The sequence below is a fragment of the Aythya marila genome (assembly GCF_965140915.1).
Source record: "Aythya marila genome assembly, chromosome: 35".
Taxonomy (NCBI): domain Eukaryota; kingdom Metazoa; phylum Chordata; class Aves; order Anseriformes; family Anatidae; genus Aythya; species Aythya marila.
Window position 1 is genome coordinate 139,222 of NC_139076.1, and position 14,858 is coordinate 154,079.

Genomic DNA, 14,858 nt, shown 5'->3' on the forward strand with positions numbered 1-14,858 from the left:
GGTTTCTTGTTCGTGAGCATCCCCAGACCTTTCCCACCACCATTATTTGCTTTTAAAGCATCTTTTTTTTAGGGTTTTGTGTCCGTGAGCATCCCCAGACCCTTTTCAGCACCATTATTTGCTTATAAATGGTCTTTTTTTTTGTAGGGGTTTCATGTCCATGAGCACCACCGGACCCTTTCCAGCCCCATTATTTGCTTTTAATGTGTCTGTTTTTGTAGGGTTTCATGCCCATGGTCATCCCAGACCTTTCCAACCCCGTTATTCACTTTTAATATGTTTTTTTTTTGTAGGGTTTCACATCCATGGTCATCCCACACCCTTCCCAGCCCCATTATTTACTTCTAAAGAGTCCTTTTTGTAGGGTTTCATGGCCACGGCCATCCCCAGACCCTTCCCAGTCCCATTACTCACTCCTAAAGGGTCGTCTTTGTAGGGTTTCATGGCCATGACCACCACCAGACCCTTTCCAGCCCCATTATTTGCTCCTAAAGGGTCTTTTTTGTAAGGTTTCATGTCTTTGAGCATCCCCAGACCCTTCCAGCCCCGTTATTTGCTCCTAAAGGGTCTTTTTTGTAAGGTTTCATGTCTTTGAGCATCCCCAGACCTTTCCCAGCCCCATTATTTGCTCCTAAAGGGTCGTCTTTGTAGGGTTTCATGGCCATGGCCACCACCAGACCCTTCCCAGCCCCGTTATTTGCTCCTAAAGTATCTTTTTTTGTAGGGTTTCACATCCATGCCCACCACCAGACCTCCTCCAGCCCCTTTTTTCCCCCACCCTTCTCTTCCCTCTTCCTTCCCTCGTGTTTTTGCTTTAAAACCCCAACGTTTTGGGGTTGGAGCCGGGCCGGGGGTGCTTTTAACCCCCCGTTTTCGCTGATTTTTTTTCCCTTTTCCCCTTTTTTTTTTTTTTTTTAGGGCACCCTCGTGCCTGCAGTTCACCCCGGTGATGATGGCAGCCGTCAAGACGTACCGCTGGCAGTGCATCGAGTGCAAGTGCTGCAACATCTGCGGCACCTCCGAAAACGACGTGAGCCCCCCGGGGGGGCACTGGGGGGGTTTCTGCCCCCCCGCCCCATGTTGGGGGCCTGGGGGTCCGGGGGAGGCAGCTAAAGGGGGTTTGGGGGGGGAAAAGGGGGTTTGGGGGGGGGAAAAAGGGTTTTTGGGGGAAAAGGGGGGTTTGGGGGGTGAAATTGGGGGGTCTGGGGGGAAAAAGTTTTTTTTTTGGGGAAAAGGGGGGTTTGGGGGGTGAAATTGGGGTGTCTGGAGGAGGAATGGGGGTTTGGGGGAGGAATTGGGGGGATTTTGGGGGGGAATGGGGGATCTGGGGGGGGAAAAGGGGGTTTTGGGGGGCAATGGGGGGTTTTTTGGGGGGGAAAAGGGGTTTTGGGGTGAAATTGGGGTGTCTGGGAGGAGGAATGGGGGTCTGGGGGGGAAAAGGGGTTTTGGGGGGGAATGGGGGGTCTGGGGGGAAATGGTTTTTTTTGGGGGGGGAAATGGGGTTTTTTTGGGGGGGAATGGGGGGTCAGGGGTGGTGAAAAGGGGGTTTTGGGGGGAAATGGGGGGATTTTTGGGGGGAATGGGGGGTCTGGGGGGGGAAAAGGGGGTTTTGGGGGGGAATGGGGGTCTGGGGGGGGAAAAAGGGGGTTTGGGGGTGAAATTGGGGTGTCTGGGAGGAGGAATGGGGTTTGGGGGGGGAAATGGGGGTTTTTGGGGGGGGAATGGGGGATTTTGGGGGGGAATGGGGGCTCTGTGGGGGGAAAAGGGGGTTTGGGGGGAAATGGGGGGTTTTGGGGGGGAAATGGGGGGGGTTTTGGGGGGGAAATGGGGGGTCTGGGGGGGGGAAAAGGGGGTTTTGGGGGGGAAATGGGGGGTCTGGGGGGGGGAAAAGGGGGTTTTGGGGGGGAAATGGGGGGTCTGGGGGGGGGAAAAGGGGGTTTTGGGGGGGAAATGGGGGGTTTTGGGGGGAGAAAGGTGGGTTTTGGGGGGGGAAATAGTGCCTTTGGGGGGGAAATGGTGCCTTTTAGGGGGAGAAATTGGGCTCTTTTGGGGGGAATGGTGTTTTTTGGGGGGGGAAACGGTGCCTTTTTTGGGGGGGGAAATTGAGATTTTGGGATCAAAGTGGCACCTTTGGGGGGGAGGCAATGATGGTTTGGGTGGGGGAAATGGAGCTTTTTGGGGGAAAATGGTGCCCTTTTTTGGGGAAATGGTCCTTTTTTTGGGGGAAACGGTGCTTTTGGGATCCAAATAGCACCTTTTTTTTGGGGGAAGTGTTTTTTTTTGTTGGGAATGGGGGCTTTGGGGGAAGAAATGGTGCTTTTTTGGGGCAAATGGCACCTTTTTGGGGGGGAAATGGAGCTTTTGGGGAGAAAATTGTGCCCTTCTTTGGGGTCATGGTGCTTTTTGGGGAGGAAACGGTGCTTTTGGGATCCAAGTGGCACCTTTTTGGGTGGGAAACGGTGGTTTGGGGAGGGGGAAATGACAATTTTGGGATGGAAACAGTGCTTTTTTTGGGGGGGGAACATCAGAGGGACGTGTGAGATCCTTTCACTTCAATTCCCCAATTCCTCCCCTTTTTCCCATTTCTCCCTTTTTCCCCCAATTCTTCCTTTTTTCCCAATTTCCCCCCAAATTGACCCAGGACCAGCTCCTCTTCTGCGACGACTGCGACCGCGGCTACCACATGTACTGCCTCACGCCCCCCATGTCGGAGCCCCCCGAGGGTGAGTGCTGCGCCCCCCAAAAATGGGTCAAAACACCCCAAATTTGGTACAAAACAGTAAGAGCCACGCGGACCCAATCCTTCCTGCTTTTTTTGGGGGGAGATCCTTGCGGTTTGGTTAAAAATTCTCAGATTGAGTGCACCGGCGTTGCCCTCAGGCTCCTCTGCTCCAGCAGAGACCCCGAAAAAGCAGTTTTTTGCCCCAAAATTACCACCCAAGGCTCCTTCGTCCTCCTCTCCCTCCCGCTTTGTGCTGACTCACGGCGTCGAAGCAAAAATAGAAGGGAGAAAAAAAAAAAAGAAAAAAAAAAGGTATTTACAACCAAAACCCCAAAACCTCGATGGCAGAGGGTTAATTATCGGCCGGTTAATTATCAACCGGTTAATTATCAGCCGCCTTCGCTCGAAGGTTAACGAGGAGGAAGAGGAGGAGGAGGAGGAGGAGGAAGGTCACGGGGCTCTGCAAGCAAGAACCCCTCACCGCCGCCGAGACGCGCGGAGACCCCAAACCTGCTCTTTTTCACCCCAAAACGGCCCCTAATGAAGCACGGGCCCCTAACGAAGAGCGGGCCCCTAACGAGGGGCGCGGGGGGAGCCCCCTGTGACCCCCCCCCCAATTTCTGCCCCCAGGGAGCTGGAGCTGCCACCTGTGTCTGGACCTGCTGAAGGAGAAAGCCTCCATCTACCAGAACCAGAACAACTCCTGATGCCCTCGCTTTTCCCTTTTTTCCCCCTTTTTTTTTTTCCCCTTTTATTTTATGTTTTTTTCCCCCATTTTGGGTTGGTTTGGGTTTTTTTTTTATCGCTTTTGGGGGTGGCTTCTCCCCCTTCCATCCTGCTGCCCCCACGTTGGGTGCCCTCCAGGACAGCCACCGCCGCCTCCCTGACCCCCAGGAGGGATTTTTGGGGTAAATTCCCCCTAAATCCGGCCCGGCACGTGTGGGCTGCCCCTTCCCGTCACCATTCCTGGGCTTTTTCACCCAAAAGGTGCCCGAATCCTCCCCTCTCCAGCGCCTCGGAGTGGTGTGCCAAAAAAAAAGAACAAAACGCCGCTTTTCCCTTTTCTTGGCAAATTCGGGGCCCCGCGCCAGCTGGGGGTTGTGTTTTTTGGGTTGTTTTCCTTAATTTTTCAATTCTGATGGGGTGAGGTTTTAGGTTTTTTTTTCTGGTTTTATTTTTATTTCATTTTTCCCCCCCCATTTTTCTTTTTTCGTTCTCTCCTCCCGGCCCCTGCCTAGACGAGGCCTTACACCCCGCCATCCTCCTTCAGCCAGCGCAGAATTGGGGCAAAATCCCAACATTTTGGGGTTTTCCCCGTGCTCCTCCTCCGGCTGGCTCAAAATGGGGCAAAACCCCTCCGTTTGGGGGTTTTCCAGCCCCTGCGGATCCCTTGACCCGTCCCGGTTGCACAGGGTTTGGTTTTGGGGTGGGGTGGGAAGCTGCTTTTGTCCTAAAACCGCCACTTTTCCCCTCAAAACGTGGCAGGGAGGAGGGGGCGTGCCCCCCGCCCCGGGAAGGAGCCGCCGTGCTTTTTTGGGGTGCGCTGGGGACCCCCCCCTGCTTGCCCCCCCCCCCCAGGGTCCCGCAGACTGAATGTGCCTGTTTTTTCTAAAAATCTACTTAAAAACCTACCTCCGACCCCCCCCCTCCCACCACCACCCCCCCATTTTCACCGGCCGGACCCCCCCCCAACGGAGAAGAAGCTGGCGGGGGGGGGGGAAAGACCCAAAATGGCCCCAAATTGGCCCAAAACAGCCTCAGATTGACCCAAAATAGGCCTAAGTTGACCCCAAACGGCCCCAGATTGACCCAAAACAGCCCAAAACGGCCCAAAATTGACCCCAAAAGGCCCCAAAATAGCCCCAAATCACTAAAAAATAACACTTAACCCAAAAATGCACAAATCTGGTGGGGAGGCAGCTCCAGCCCGGTGTTTTCTCCCCTTTCCCCCCTTTTTGTGCCCGATTCAGGTGGAAAAGGCGGCTTTTTGGTTCAAAATGGGCGGTTTTCCTCTGTTTCGCGCCCCGGTGGGGGGCGGGATGATGAAATGTCCCAAAACGGGTGGGTTTTACCCCGTTTTTTTCCCCTTCGGCAAAGCTTCACGGTCGTGTCTTATCCGGATAAAAAAAAAATGACACCAAAACTGCTCGTTTTCGTAATAAAAATGGAAAAAAAAAACACGTGGAATTGTGAGTGTTTTGGGGCAAAAAGGGGGGATTTCAGGGCCCTGGTGGGGTGGGGGGCTGAGGTGGGAGGGAATGAAGTTCCACTGGGTGGATTTGGGGTGAAAAAGTCCGATTTAGGTGCTTGGATGTGGCTTTTCTGAGGGCTGGTATTGGGGTTGCGTTGCCCTAGTTTTTGGGGTGAATAAACCCCATTTAGGTGCCTGCGTGTGGCTTTTCTTAGGCCTGATTTTGGGGTTGTGCTGCCCTTACTTTTGGGGTGAATAAACCCCGTTTCTGGTGCTTGGCTTCTCTGAGGGCCGATTAGCCGGCTTGTGCTGCCCTGGCTTTTGGGTGCAAAACGCCCGATTTCGGTGCGTTGTTGTGGCTTCTCCGAGGGCTGATACCGAGGTTGTGCTGCCTGCTCTTTTTGGGGCCAAACCGCTCCGTTTAGGTTCTTTTTTTTTCCACCTGCCAACCCTGACGGGAGTCTTAATCCCCCAGCGGGGAGGGGGATTAAGGGGGGGGCCGCGGCTGAAATCGCCCGAATTGGGGCAAAGGCCGGCGCTCGGTGACCATCGGCGTGGCTTTATTGGGGTGAAATAAATAGGATTTGGGTAAAGAGGGGGCCGTTGGGGGGGGTCCTGCGCCCCCTCCCCGGTCCTCGCCCCTCAGGCGCCGTCCTTGGTCCCGGTGGGGCCCAGGGGGACGGTGACGTCCTCGTCCTTCAGGTGGCCCCCGCTGCGGGGAGGAGGACAGGGGGGTCAGGGCAATCCCCCAAACCCTCAGTTTTTGCCCCAAAAACTTCGGTCCTCCCCACCCCCAAAACCTTCAGTCCTGGCCCTAAAAGCTTCAGTCCTTCCAACCCCAGAGTCTTTGGTCCTCGACCCAAAACCTTCCCACCCCAAAACCTTCCATTCTCACCCTAAAACCTCCTCTCCTTCTCACCCCAAAACCTTCCATTCTCACCCCAAAACTTTTTCTCCTTCCCACCCTAAAACCATCTGATCTCAGCCCCAAAACCTTAGTGTTTCCCACCCCAAAATCTTCAGTCCATCATACCTCCAATACCTTCAATCTTCACCCCAAAACCTTCCCCATTTCCCACCCCCAAATCCTTCGGTCCTCACCCCAAAACCTTTCGACCCTCTCACCCCAAATCCAGCCTTTCTCACCCCAAAACCTTTTGCCTTTCCCACCCCGAGATCTTCAATCCTCACCCCAAAACCTTCCACCCTTCCCTCCCCCAAACCCTTCAATCCTCACCCCAAAACCTTCCCACACTTTTCACCCCAAACCCAGCCCTTCTCACCCCAAAACCTCCCAGGAAGGCAATCTCACCCTAAAACGCCCATTTCCCCCATTTCCATCTACCACAAAGAAACCGGGGACAAACTGGAGAGGGGGACGGGGACCCCAGGGGGACCCCAAAGCGGGACGGGGACCCCGAGGGGACCCTAAGGGGGGACGGGGACCCCAGGGGGTGACCCAAGGGGGGACGGGGACCTCGGGGGGACCCCAAAGTGGGACGGGGACCCCGAGGGGACCCTAAGGGGGGACGGGGACCCCAGGGGGTGACCCAAAGGGGGACGGGGACCCCGGGGAGACCCCAAAGTGGGACGGGGACCCTGAGGGGACCCTAAGGGGGGACGGGGACCCCAGGGGGTGACCCAAAGGGGGACGGGGACCCCGGGGAGACCCCAAAGTGGGACGGGGACCCTGAGGGGACCCTAAGGGGGGACGGGGACCCCAGGGGGTGACCCAAGGGGGGACGGGGACCCCAGGGGGACCTCAAAGTGGGACGGGGACCCCAGGGGGTGACCCAAAGGGGGACGGGGACCCTGGGGAGACCCCAAAGTGGGACGTGGACCCCGAGGGGACCCTAAGGGGGGACGGGGACCCCAGGGGGTGACCCAAGGGGGGACGGGGACCCCGGGGGGACCCCAAAGTGGGACGGGGACCCCAGGGGGTGACCCAAAGGGGGACGGGGACCCTGGGGAGACCCCAAAGTGGGACGTGGACCCCGAGGGGACCCTAAGGGGGGACGGGGACCCCAGGGGGTGACCCAAGGGGGGACGGGGACCCCGGGGGGACCCCAAAGTGGGACGGGGACCCCAGGGGGTGACCCAAAGGGGGACGGGGACCCTGGGGAGACCCCAAAGTGGGACGTGGACCCCGAGGGGACCCTAAGGGGGGACGGGGACCCCAGGGGGTGACCCAAGGGGGGACGGGGACCCCGGGGGGACCCCAAAGTGGGACAGGGACCCCAAGGGGACCCTAAGGGGGGACGGGGACCCCAGGGGGACCCCTCACCGTCTCTCGACGTCCTTGATGGTCTCGGGCAGGGGCACGTTGCGGGTTTCGGGCAGGAAGCAGGTGGCGATGGCCGAGACGATGGGGGCGGCCCCGTAGATGACGAGGGGCAGCACGGGGCTGACGTCGGCCGCCATGCGCACCAGGGGGGCCACCATGCTCCCCACCCGGGCCATGGTGCCCCCCAGGCCCATCCCCGTCTGCCTGCGCCGGGGAGAGGGAGAGGGTGGGCGGGAGGACGGACGGACGGACGGACGGATGGATGGAGGGATGGAGAGGTGGTAGGACGGATGGACGTAGGGTTTGGTGATGGTTGGATGGACAGACGGATAGACAGATGGGTGGAGAGGTGGTGGGGTGGACGGATAGATGGACAGATGGAGGGTTTGATGACGGCTGGACGGACAGACGGATGGGTTGTGAGGTGGTTGGCTGGTCAGATGGATGGATGGATGGATGGAGAGGTTGTTGGAGGGACAGACGGACATGGGTGGAGAGGTGGTTGGGTGGACAGACGGATGTGGAGAGCTTGATGATGGTTGGCCAGACAGATGGACGGATGGATGGATGGGTTGAGAGATGGGTGGAGAGGTTGTTGGATGGACAGACAGACAGACACGTGGGTGGAGAGGTGGTTGGATGGATGGACGGACGGACGGACAGCGGGTTTGATGGTGGACAGAGAGAAGTTTGGATGGATTCGTTGACCGACGGACGGATGCGGTGGGATGCGGGACGGACAGATGGACGGAGGGGTGGGTGGGTGGGGGTCTCGGGTGTCGAGGCAGCCCCACGGGGGGCTGCTGCCCACCTGATGGCGGTCGGGAAGAGCTCCCCGGTGAAGATGTAGGCGCAGTTGAAGGAGGCGGCCAAGGAGCCTTTGCCGACCACCGCGAAGGCCATGCGCAGCGTCTGCAGCTCTGGGGACGGCCACGGGGTGGGGGGTCACCACCCCCAGACCCCCACCTCTGGAAGTCCCTGGCCTCCGTCTCTCTCTTTTTCCAGCCTCTGTCCCTCCAATTGTTCTCCCCACCCCTCTAACCGTTCGTCAACCATCCTCCATCTCTCCATTCCACCGTCCTCCCTGCCCTTGCCCTCCACCCTCTCGCCCTCCATCCCCTCACCCTCCAACCCCTCCCTCTCCACCCCGGCGCCCACCCGTCGGCACGACGATGTTGGCGAGGATGCAGACCCCCGCGAGCCCCAAGGAGGCACCCTGGGCCACCCGGCGCCCGGCACCGCTGATGATCAGGACGGAGGCCAGCTTGGCTGGGATGTCCACCGCCGCAAACACCAGTTGGCTCAGGTAGATGTCCACCCCAAAGCCCTGCAGGTCCATGGCCAGCCCATAGTAAGCGAAGCTGGTAGAGAACCTGCCCAAAAACCCAGCGTTTCAACTCAAAACCCACCAGGCATCTCCAGGTGCCCAGAAGGCAGGCTTTGGCCTTCGAAGGTGGCCTTGGCCTCAAAAGTTGGGTATCGTTCCCCCAAAAAGGCGTGTTGCCGACATGGTTTAGACACTCAAATTGGGTTTTGAGCGCCCAAAGGTGGCTTTTGGCTTCCAAAAATGGTGGGTTTTAAACCCCAAGTTGGGTTTTAAGGTCCAAAAGGTGGCTTCTGTCCCAAAAAAGGTGTTTTAGGCCCCCCAAAGTTGGGTTTGGAGTCCCAGAAGTTGAGTTTTGAGCCCCAAAGTTCAGGTGTTGAGCCCTAAAGGTTGGGTTTTGAGCACCAAAGGATGGGCATGGAGTCCCAAAAATGGCTTTGGAGCCTTAAAGGTTGGGTTTGGAGCCTCAAAGGTTGTTTTTTGGGCCTTAAAGGTTGGTTTTTGAACCTAGAAGAATGGGTTTTGACCCCCAAAAGGTGTTTTTTTGAGCCCTAAAGGATGTTTTTTTTCATTCCAAAAGGTGTTTTTTGGGCTTGAGGTGACCTTACTTACCAGACGAAGGAGACGCCGCAGGAGACTGTCCTCATCCCAGGGGTACGGACCAGGGCGGCCAGGGCCCCCCCCGGCATCGGGGGCTCCCGGTGCACCAGCGCCCGCAGCACCTGTGGGAGAGGGATCAAGGGATCAGGAGGGATCTGGAGGGACACAAGGGATCTAGGGGGGACCTACTGGGAGATACGGGGGATCTATTGGGGGATACAAAGGATCTAGGGGGGGGTTTGGGCTATCTCGTGAGATGTAGTGGGCAGAGAAAGGAGCTGGGGGGGATCCAGGAGGATCTAGAGGGGCATCAGAGAGATCTAGGAGGGATCTGGGGGGATCTAGGAGGGACATGAGGCACGGGGGGTGGGGGGGAGGAGGAATCCAAGCAGGAAATCTGAAGAGATCTAGGAGGGAAATGGGATCCAGGAGATCTGAAGGGGATCCAGGAGATCTGGAGGGATCCAGGTGATCAGGGGGTAATTAAGGGAGATCTAAGTGGGGGGGGCAGAGGTATTTAGAAGGGATAAGGGGGGTCTGGGGGTGGGTTTAGGATGGGTAGAGGGGAAATCGGGGATCTGGGGGAGAATGAGGGGAGCCTGGGAGGATCTGGGAGGGATTTAATGGGATCTGGGAGGCCTGGGAGGGACATCACCTCCTCGCTGAGCTTATCGCCCTCCTCCTTCCTCCCGTTGATGCGGGCGACTTTGCGGAGCCCCTTCAGGGCCAGGTCGGGTCGCCCCGAAATCACCTGCCAACGGGCTGACTCCACGAACAGCCTGGGAAGGAGGGGGACAAGGGGTGAGACGGGGACCCCCGCGTCCTGCCCCCCACCACCTCCCAGCCTCCCCTCCGCGTCCCCGTACCAGGAGTAGAGGAAGAAGAAGAAGAAGGGGAGGGAGACGACGAGCTGGAGCCAGCGCCAGTGGGGGAGGCCGAAGGCTATGCCCGCCAGCACGAACTGTCCCAGGGTGTAGCAGTAGCCGTTGATGGTGCCCACCACCGCGCGCGCCTCCGTCGGGATCCACTCCATGCCTGGGGGTCACCGTCAGCATCTGGGCGCGCGGGTCCCTCCCATTGGTGGTGGGACCGAACCCAGGCACCAGGGGCACTCCCAAGGGGCAATGGTGGTGGGATTTGGAAGTGGACACCAAGGTCTGTCCCATGGTCAAGGGTGGTGGGACCCAACCCAACCAACAAGGTCCCTCCCATTAGTCAATGGTTTTGGGACCCAACCCAGACACCAGAATCCATCCCAAAAGTCAATGGTAGTAGGGTTGGAAGTGGACACCAAGGTTTGTCCCATGGGTGTTGGGATTGGAGAGGGGTTTGTGGGGCCCTCCATGGGTCAATGGTGGTGGGGTTGGAAGTGGACACCAAGGTCTGTCCCATGGGTCAGTGGTTTTGGGACCCAACCCAACCAACAAGGTCCCTCCCATTAATCAATGGTTTTGGGACCCAACCCAGACACCAGAACCCATCCCAAGGGTCAATGGTAGTAGGGCTGGAACTGGACACCGAGGTCTGTCCCATGGGTGTTGGGATTGGAGATGGGTTTGTGGGGCCCTCCATGGGTCAATGGTGGTGGAACCCAATGTGGACACCAGGGGCCTTCCAATGGGTCAATGGTAGTAGGGCTGGAACTGGACACCAAAGTCTCTCCCATGGGTCAGTGGTGGTGGGACCCATAGGTCAATGGTTTTGGGACCCAACCCGGCCACCAGGGTCCCTCCCAGGGGTGGTGGAACCCAACCCACACCAGGGTCCCCAGCTCACAGAGAGAAGCGGAGTTGAGGGACACGCCGGCCATGGCCAGGCCCCCCAGGAAGCGGCAGAGGCAGTAGATGACGAACGTGGGGGCGGCCGCGGTGCCGGCCCCCGCCGCCCCCAGCTGCAGGTAGCACCAGGTGAGCAGCGCCCGGCGACCAAACCTGCTGGGACATGGCGCTGGGGGAACTGGGAGCACTGGGATGGGAGGGTATGGGTTGCTGGGATGCTGATATGGGACACTGAGATAGGGGGAGTGGGCACTGGGATTATGGTGCTTTGGGATGGGGACAAAGGGCACTGAGGATGCTGGGATGGGGACATGGGGCACTGGGTTGGAGACGGGACACTGGGATGGAGACAGGGGGCACTGGGATGGAGACAAAGGGTGGTGGGATGGGGACATGTGGTGGTGGGATGGGGCCATGGGGCACTGGGATGGAGACATGGGGCACTGGGATGGAGACAAGGGTCACTGGGATGGGGACATGGGGTGCTGGAAGCACTGGGACAGGGACTTAGAGCACTGGGAAGACTGGAATGGGGAATATGGATACTGGGGATACTGGGATGAGAAACAGGGACACTGCGGGACAGAAGGCAGGAAGGATGTCCCTGCGCATGCCTGTCCGCCCTCCCTACTCCCAGTTGCTCCCAGTTCCTCCCAGTACAGCAGCAGGCCAGCTACATACTTGTCGGAGAGGACCCCGAAAAGGCCGGAGCCCAGGAGGATCCCGGCCATGTAGATGGACTGGGCCACCTGCCGCAGCTTCTTGGACTCGCACACCAGGTCCCACTGCCACCGGGGGGGGGGGGGGGGAAGGACAAGGGGAGGGGGTCAACGGACACCTGTGTGTCCTCCCCCCCGCCCCCCAGTGCCCCCCAGTCTGCACCTCACCTCGCTGATGATGGTGTGGGCAAAGACGCCGTCGTGATAGGTCCACCCGTCGTGGCACGGCTCGGTGGCCGCCCCATTGGCCGTGCCGTTGGCCGTGCCGTTGGTCTCCAAGAGGTGCCACTGGGGCTCCACGTACCGGCGGCAGCGCTGGGGGCGGTGGTGGTCATCGGAGGGGATGGTGACAAAGAGGGGGACGTCGCCGATGCTGTTGTTGGCCACCGGCCGGGGCCGGCAGTGGTGCTCGGGGATGCCGGCGGTGAAGTTCTGCAGAAGGTTGTGGCTGGCCAGCATGAGCAGAGGAAAGGCCAGCGCGGCCACGTAGGTCACCTGGAAGCGTCCCATCCCGCCCAGGCGGGCCAGCAGCTCCACGAAGGACATGGCGGGACGAGGGATGGAGCTGGGGGGGGTCCCCGGACCGGCTGGGGGTGGGAGGAGGAGAAACGGTTGGAGGAAGGATGAAGAACGGCTGAGAACAGGCAAGGGGTTGCATGGAGGAAGGGGTGAAGGAAGGGCTGAGGGGTGGAGGAGGACACCCAAAGGGTGGTTTGGAGGAAGGGGCGAGGGACAAGGTGAAGACGGGACCAGGAGAAGGTGGAGGGAGGCTGAGGATGAAGGCCCGAGGGGCTGAAGGACAGTGGAGGACCAAGATGGGCCAAGGGATGGACAGAAGGGTGCGCCAAGGGACAGCCCAATGGAGGGACACGGGACGGGCAGCGGGATGGACCGAGGGGTGGTTGAGAAGATCAGGGTGTGGGGGGGCAGATCAAGGGAGGATCGTCTGCTGATTGGTCCATTGATCTACCAATCCATCCATCTATTGATCTGTCCATCTATTGATCTGTCCATATATTGCTTATCGGTCTCTCTATTGGTCTATCAGTTGACCTATCGATCTGGCAGCCAATCTGTCTGATGATCTATCAGGCTCTCTGGTGATCAGTCTATCAGTCTATCAGTTGCTCTATCGATCAGTCAGTATCAATAGATCAATCTGTCTGTGTATTAATCTGTCAATCACAACCAACCGGTGTCATTATCAAGCTCTCAAGCTCTATTGATCTATCAAGGTGTCTGTTGATCAGTCCCTCTGTCAATTCATCAGTCTATTGATCTATCAGTCTGTCAATTCATCAGTCTAACAATCTGATCAATTGATCTGCCCACTAATCTGCCAGCCTATTGATCACTGGCTATTTATTTCTCCCTGTCGGCTCTGCTCCTTGCTGCTCTCCCTCCTCCTCCTCCCTCCCTACCATGTTACCGATCAATCACTCAATTGATCGATCAATTTTATCACCCACCTGTCCTACCAGTGGCTCTGGCCCTCCAATGATGGATCCCGATTGATCAATTGATTGATTGCTGGCTGCTGTTTCACCCTCTTCCCTCTCTCTGCTGCTCCCTCGGTCTCTGTCTCGATCTGCCACCCACTGTCCCTCCGTCCGTCCCTCCGTCCCTCCCTCTGTCTGTCCCTCCTTCTGTCCGTCCCTCCCTCTCTCTGCCACTCCCATTCTCTTCCCCCAGCCTTCCTTCATCCCTCTGTCAATCAATCAATTGATTAATCAATGGCTTTAGCACCCGACCGTGCCACCCATCGTCCCTCCAGAGGCTGTGTCCTCCTGTCCCTCTGCCCATAGCTCATATCGACTCCTTATTCTGTCAAGTGATTGATCTATCTGCTGATCAATCAATCTATTGACTGCATGGTCTATCGATCAACCTGTTGATCTGCCCTTGTCTCTATTGATCGATCTGTTGGACTCCCTGTTGATCAGTCTCACTTTCTCTCGCTATTGATCTTTATATTTCTATTATTTATAATTTATCAAATATCAATTGGTCCATGATCTCCCTCTTTATTGATCAGTCTATCAGTATTTATGTTTCTATTGATCAACCCATTAGTCTATTCATCAATTTATTGATCTATAATTGATCTATTTGTCAGTTAATTGAGATTTAAGCCTTCTATTGTCCTGTCTGTGATTGATCTACCCACCCATCATAAATCAATCAATGCACTGGGCTATAAAGTCTCATTCTAGTGACAACTCTGTTGCTATTGGTCGATTTTTTGAGCTATAGTCTAGCTATTGATCAATCTATTGATCTCTCCATTGATCAGACTCTTGGCCTATAATCTCTCTATTGACCAATTGATTGACCTTAATTTCTATTTTGTCTCTCTATCGGTCAATCCATTGATCTCTCTTGATCAATGTGATGAATGTAATCTGTCTATTGATCAGTTTATAATCTTAATCTTTCCATCACTCACTCTATTGACCTATAATCTTCCTGTGGCTCAGCCTATCGGTGTCTCTCTCCCTGCTGATCAGTCCTGTGGGCTTTCATCTCTCTCACCCAGTCCCTTGGTCTCTCCATCCCAATCAGCGTATTGATCTCTATCGACCCACTCACCTCTCTGTCACTCCAGCTCCCTCCTGACCGAATCCAGCTCCCTTCCAGCACCGAATCCTGCTCCCAGATCCGTCCGCCAGCGGCTACGACCCCTTGGCCCCACGGCTGCCCATGGCCACGTCCCCGTCCCTGTCCCCGATTCTATTTAAAGCCACCCTGGCCCCAGTTAACGTTTGACTTCCTCGGGGCCAGATCCTGCTCTGGGTCAGTGGAGCCGTTCATCAGGCGGAAACGCTGGCGCCAGTCGCGCCGATCCCTGCCTGGGGATGCCCAAGGTCTCCCTGGGGACCTCCCATCCTCTCCATCCTCTTCCTCACCGAGGAAGCCCCCATCCCCAGCAGAGAGGGACCCCTTCAGCTCCTCCCCAGGCTTGTTTTTGCCATCGACGGTGGTTGATTTGCCCTGGCAATTGGGGCAAAGTCCTGGGGTCTCTGAACCGGATCCGTGGGGGGGACCTCTTGGACCCCGGGGCGGGAGGGCAGCGGGAGGCAGCGAAGCACAGCCAGGATGTGGGGAAGTGACCGGAGGCCAGGGGGACCTGACAGGGACGGGTCCGAGGGAGGGTGCAGGGGAAGCAAGAGGCACACATCCTCAGCACCTGGAGCAGAGGGGGCCTTGGGTGCCGGGGAAGTGGGTGCCTGGGTCATGGGG

The 14,858-nt window shown here is 57.5% G+C and overlaps 2 protein-coding genes across 3 annotated transcripts in view; one reads left to right on the forward strand and one right to left on the reverse strand.

Moving 5' to 3' along the window:
• DPF2 (double PHD fingers 2) overlaps positions 1-4,915 on the forward strand; it is a 14,828-nt gene extending 9,913 nt beyond the window's left edge. Inside the window, exons 8-11 of the mRNA XM_082782088.1 lie at positions 437-504; positions 919-1,030; positions 2,642-2,723; positions 3,353-4,915. Coding sequence (XP_082638214.1) covers positions 437-504; positions 919-1,030; positions 2,642-2,723; positions 3,353-3,429 — 339 coding nt within the window. The 3' untranslated portion in view covers positions 3,430-4,915. The remainder of the gene's footprint in view (positions 1-436; positions 505-918; positions 1,031-2,641; positions 2,724-3,352) is intronic.
• A 215-nt stretch (positions 4,916-5,130) lies between these two features.
• On the reverse strand, positions 5,131-14,321 carry LOC309889311 (solute carrier family 22 member 6-like). Of its 2 annotated transcripts, none has more exons than XM_082782078.1 (11): positions 13,088-13,162; positions 11,787-12,205; positions 11,581-11,684; positions 10,898-11,052; positions 9,988-10,156; positions 9,777-9,900; positions 9,134-9,243; positions 8,356-8,570; positions 8,009-8,117; positions 7,198-7,401; positions 5,131-5,625 (listed from the first exon to the last, which is right to left on the reverse strand). In XM_082782078.1, the coding sequence occupies exons 2-11, from the start codon at positions 12,162-12,164 to the stop codon at positions 5,556-5,558; spliced, it is 1,638 nt and encodes a 545-aa protein (XP_082638204.1). In that variant the 5' UTR covers positions 12,165-12,205; positions 13,088-13,162; the 3' UTR covers positions 5,131-5,555. The 2 variants fall into 2 exon arrangements, with proteins under 2 accessions (XP_082638204.1, XP_082638203.1); XM_082782077.1 differs by lacking the exon at positions 13,088-13,162 and adding an exon at positions 14,208-14,321 and having other exon boundaries at positions 5,132-5,625.
• Between the last annotated feature and the right edge of the window lie 537 nt (positions 14,322-14,858).

What these genes read in the sequence shown, in the direction of transcription:
- LOC309889311 (XM_082782078.1), bottom strand. Translation starts at nt 12,164, where the DNA reads ATGTCCTTCGTGGAGCTGCTGGCCCGCCTGGGCGGGATGGGACGCTTC. An exon ending in GCGATAAGCTCAGCGAGGAG is followed by an intron (nt 9,244 to 9,776) that starts GTGATGTCCCTC and finishes CCTCTCCCACAG; the next exon opens with GTGCTGCGGGCGCTGGTGCA. An exon ending in CTCTTCCCGACCGCCATCAG is followed by an intron (nt 7,402 to 8,008) that starts GTGGGCAGCAGC and finishes TCCCCGGCGCAG; the next exon opens with GCAGACGGGGATGGGCCTGG.